The 5,000-nt window shown below is 34.8% G+C and overlaps 1 protein-coding gene across 2 annotated transcripts in view; it reads right to left on the bottom strand.

The window, feature by feature from the left end:
• The window catches only part of LOC125033373 (zinc finger protein 2-like), a 15,766-nt gene that overhangs the window by 3,889 nt on the left and 6,877 nt on the right, over positions 1–5,000 (bottom strand). For both annotated transcript variants that reach the window (XM_047624811.1, XM_047624812.1), the window contains exons 3-6: positions 2,273–2,542; positions 1,325–1,449; positions 802–937; positions 434–600 (exon numbers count right to left, since the gene is read on the bottom strand). In XM_047624811.1, coding sequence (XP_047480767.1) covers positions 434–600; positions 802–937; positions 1,325–1,449; positions 2,273–2,508 — 664 coding nt within the window. In that variant the 5' untranslated portion in view covers positions 2,509–2,542. The remainder of the gene's footprint in view (positions 1–433; positions 601–801; positions 938–1,324; positions 1,450–2,272; positions 2,543–5,000) is intronic.

The following is a 5,000-nucleotide window of genomic DNA, read 5'->3' as shown; positions in this document are numbered from 1 at the left end:
GGAGGAGGAGGAGGGGGGGAGGGGGAGGGAGGGGGAGGGGAGGAAGGGGAGGGCGGAAGAGTTGGAGGAGGAGTTGGAGGAGGAGGAGGAGGAGGAGGAGAGGAGAGGAGGAGGAGGAGGAGGCGAGGAGGAGGAGGAGGAGGAGGCGGAGGAGGAGAGGAGGAGAGGAGGAAGGAGGAGGAGGGGGGGGAGGGGGAGGGGAGGGGGAGGGGAGGAAGGGGAGGGGGAGGAAGAGTTGGAGGCGGAGTTGGAGGAGGAGGAGGAGGAGGAGGAGGAGGAGGAGGAGGAGGAGGAGGAGGAGGAGGAGGAGGAAGAGGAGGAGGAGGAGGAGGAGGAGGAGAACAATAAGAACAATAAGAACAAGAACAAGAACAAGAGGAGGAGGAGGAGAGGGAGAGTTGGAAGGAGAAAGAAAAAGAATGTGATTTCATACCACCAAAGGATTTGAAGCAAAGTTCACATGGATATTTCATCTCAGAAGCAGCTCTGTGGATTCTCTTGATGTGGTCCAAATACGATGCACGCACAGAGAAAGACATGCCGCACACACAGTTGAAGCGTGGATTATCTGAATGTACTGCTTTGTGGGCTTTTAGGGCGCTGGAAATATTGCATTTGATGAGGTTTGAGTATGAAATAGTACTATGGATTATACAGAAAGAAAATAAACTGTTCCGTCTACTTTTGCTTGAAATTTGGTATTACATTTTTCTGATTCCTTTAAATAAGGGAAGCAAAGAAAACCAATACCAAAGGTAAATCACACAAAAAAATAAATAAATAAATAAGACGGCGACTCACAATTTGAAAATGAAGGCCTTCCCGCAGATTTTGCAGAAATTCTTCCGTTCCTTGATGTGCTTGGCTAGGATGTGCCTCCTTCTCGCTTCCCTTGTGGAGAGCTTCATCCCACACAGCTCACACAAGAAAAGCTTGGCTGCAAGTGAGGAATTGATAGATATGTCAATTTTTTTTTTTTTCTTCCTGATGCATCATTGAGAATATATGCAAAAGGGAAATTATTCAGGGGGAAAAGATGAGAAACAGTAAGAAAAAAAAGGAAGGAGACAAAAATGCAAATGCATAACACATCAAACACATATGTAAAGAAAACAAATCTTCCTTGATTTAGTGAGAAAGTAATAATAACAAATGGTAAAACACTCTACTGTGTCGATACTAATGTAGAAAAATCCACAATACACAAACAAGATTTACTGAAAAACGAGACAACAGTTTCAAAATCCTTTCAGAACTGTCTCATTTCAATAAATCTTAGTTGCTCATTTTTTTTACCAAAGAGTTATAATGAATTAGAACTAACCTTTACTGGCAGGCAGAGACTCATAAGAGACAAATTTGACCTTTGAGACTCCTTTTGTGGATCTAGATGGCGTTACTGATGTTTTACCAAGATCGGAGGACTTGCCCTGGGCGGGTGGCGGCTCCCTGGAAGACAGGAACAGTCAAGACATAATTTTTGATTCTTAAGAGATGAGCCAACTCATCGTAAGCAAAATGTGTTAAGCAAAATGTGTTAAGCTTTTAGGTATCAATTTCTCTCGCTCTCTTTCTCCCTCCTCCCTCCCTCCCTCCCTCCCTCCCTCCCTCCCTCCCTCCCTCCCTCCCTCCCTCCCTCCCTCCCTCCCTCCCTCCCTCCCTCCCTCCCTCCCCTCCCTCCCTCCCTCCCTCCCTCCCTCCCTCCCTCCCTCCCCTCCCTCCCTCCCTCCCTCCCTCCCTCCCTCCCTCCCCCCTCTCCCTCCACCCTCCCCCTCCCTGTGCTGTGTGGTGCAGCGGTAGCTGACCTGCGTTCGAATCCCTCGCCGCCAGTGGATGGTAACCCCGGCCATTCCTTGCACACAGGGGATAGTTTAGAAGCAAAATGAAACAGACAGTATGTCACACCAAGAATATCCATTGTTACAAATGGAATCAAAACTAAACTTTTAAACTTTTAAACTCTCTCTCTCCCCCTCCCTCCCTCCCTCTCTCTCTCTCTCTCTCTCTCTCTCTCTCTCTCTCTCTCTCTCTCTCTCTCTCTCTCTCTCTCTCTCTCTCTCTCTCTCTCTCTCCCCCTCCCCTCCCTCCCTCCCTCCCTCTCTCTCCCCCTCCCTCCCTCTCTCTCTCTCTCTCTCCCCCTCCCTCCCCCCTCTCTCTCTCTCCCCCCTCCCTCCCTCTCTCTCTCTCTCTCTATCTTTCCCTCCCTCCCTCCTCTCTCTCTCCCCTCCCTCCCTCTCTCTCTCCCCCTCCCCTACAAACTGTCCCAACTTACTGTGGCAAGTTAATAACAAGATCTGCTTTGTCTTCTTCGAAAACACTGTACTCTTGTCCTTCAGCCACAGCCTCCACGTCATATCTCTCTCCGCAATACGCTTCCTCACACTGTTCGTCCTCTGACTCGCCTTTCATGAGGGCCAGCCAGCGAGTGGGCGAGTGTGAGTGGGGACTCGTCTCACCCACCAGGTACTCATCCAGGTAAATGATGTCTTCCCTCTCAAGGCTTCCCATGCAGCTGATTAGGTCATCTAGGTTAGTCCAGACTCTGCAAGATATCAATTATGAATTGCACGAACAGGTACGTCTACATATGTACACACACGTATAAATAAAGACAAAGAGACATGTATGTGTATATATGTGTGTGTGGTATACTTTTCTTTGTTTTTTATTTATTTATATTTTTATTTTTACTTATATTAATATTATATATAATATATTTATTTTTAATATAATATATATGCAACACAAAACACACACAACACCACACACACACACACACACACACACACACAACCTATATATAATATATTATATATATATATATATATATATAATATATTATATAATAATATACATATATACATACTATTATATATTTTATATTTTATTATATTATATATATATATTATATATATTATAATATATATGTAAACACAAATGTAATTATATATTTTATATATAAATATATTTTTATAATATATATATATAATATATATATATATATGATATATTATATATTATATATATATTATATATATATACATATATTATATATATATATATATATTTAAAAATTAATATTATATATGAAATATAATTTTGTGTATGTATATGTTTATTTTTTTTATTTATATATACACACATTAGTATACATACATATATATATATTATATTATATATATATATATTATTATATTATATGTATTATTAATAAATCATTATTTATATATTATATATTTATATATTTATACAATATTATCTATAAATATATATATATATATATTATATATTATATATATATATATATATATAACTTATTATTATAATATATATATATATATATATTTTTACACACACCACACACATTTATGTTTGTATATTACATATAAAATATTATATTATATACATATATATAAATATTTAAATATATTTTAATATATTATATATATATATTTATATATATATGTATTACATTTTGTATTATGTATATAAATCAATATACTGCAATATATTAATAATTATATAAATTATATATATAACATATATATCATATATACCCATTATATTACTAAATAATTAAATAAAAGATATATATGTATATATATATTGTTTTGTATTTATATATATATATATATTTATATTATTTATATATATATGTATTATTGTATATGTATTATATCACTAATGCATATATTTTAAAAATTTATATAAATAATATATATTTATAAATATTATATTATTTATCAATTTTTTACATTTTTAAATTTATATATATATATTATTTTATATATGTATTATATAAGTTTATATATTATATATAGATATATAGATAGATAGAAAAGATAATAGTATAGATATATATTTTTGTGTGTTCGTGGTTGTGGTGTTGGTGAAATATATAACATTATATATTACACTTATATATATATATATTATATATATAATATTATATAATAATATTTATTATAATATATATATATATATCACATATATTACATATATAATATATTTATATTATATATATATATATATATAAAATTATATATTTTTATATTTTTGCATACTATTGTATATATATGTCTTATATACTATATAATATATACATATATTTTTAATATATAATATTTATTTATATATATATATATATGTTTTGTAGGTGCTTGTGTGTGGTGTGTGTATTTTTATGTATATATATTTATATGTTATGTATATTGTTTGTTGTGTGTGTTTTTTATATTTTTATGTTATTTATTTCTATGTATATATATGTATTGTATACATAATTATATACATATTTGAATAAACATAAATATTTGTGTATAAATATATTTTGTAAATATATATTCATAAATATATGTAAATTATATGATACATAAATACATGCTTTCATAATTTCATATATAAAATTAATATTACATATGCCCTTCATTTAAAAACAAAATTTTTATTCTAGTCATATAGCTGTATTGTCAAACTGATCTTTTGGTGTTTCTAACATACCTCGTTCCATCTCCAACAGTGTTCATGTCGGTATTTCTGAAAAAAGGGAGAAATGTCTGAATTTGTAAAAAGCTGTAACCATAGTCCCCTGAAATAAAATACATGAATAGAGAAGTAAGAACAAAAAGTGAGAGAGAGAGGGAGAGAGAGAGAGAGAGGGAGGGAGAAAGGAGAGAGAGAGAGGAGAGAGAGGAGAGGGAAGAGGAGGGGAGAGAGAGAGGAGGAGAGTGAGAGAGAGAGAGTGAGGGGCGAGAGGAGGATGATTTAGAGAGAGATTTGGGTGGGAGATGTAGAGAGAGGATGGAGAGAGAGAGAGAGAGGAGAAGAGATGGGGAGAGGGAGAGAGAAGGAGAGGAGTGAGAGAGTCGTGAGAGGAAAGAGTGGAAGAGTGAAGAGTGAATGAGTGAAAGGAGTGAGAGAGGGAGGGAGAGAGGGAGGGAGAGAGGGAGGAGAGAGGAGGGAAGAGGGAGGGAGGAGAGGGGTGAGAGAGGGAGGGAGAA

The sequence above is a fragment of the Penaeus chinensis genome, chromosome 16, assembly GCF_019202785.1.
Source record: "Penaeus chinensis breed Huanghai No. 1 chromosome 16, ASM1920278v2, whole genome shotgun sequence".
NCBI lineage: Eukaryota > Metazoa > Arthropoda > Malacostraca > Decapoda > Penaeidae > Penaeus > Penaeus chinensis.
The sequence above is the reverse complement of the archived record's forward strand: the minus strand, read 5'-3'. Positions and strand labels throughout refer to the sequence as shown.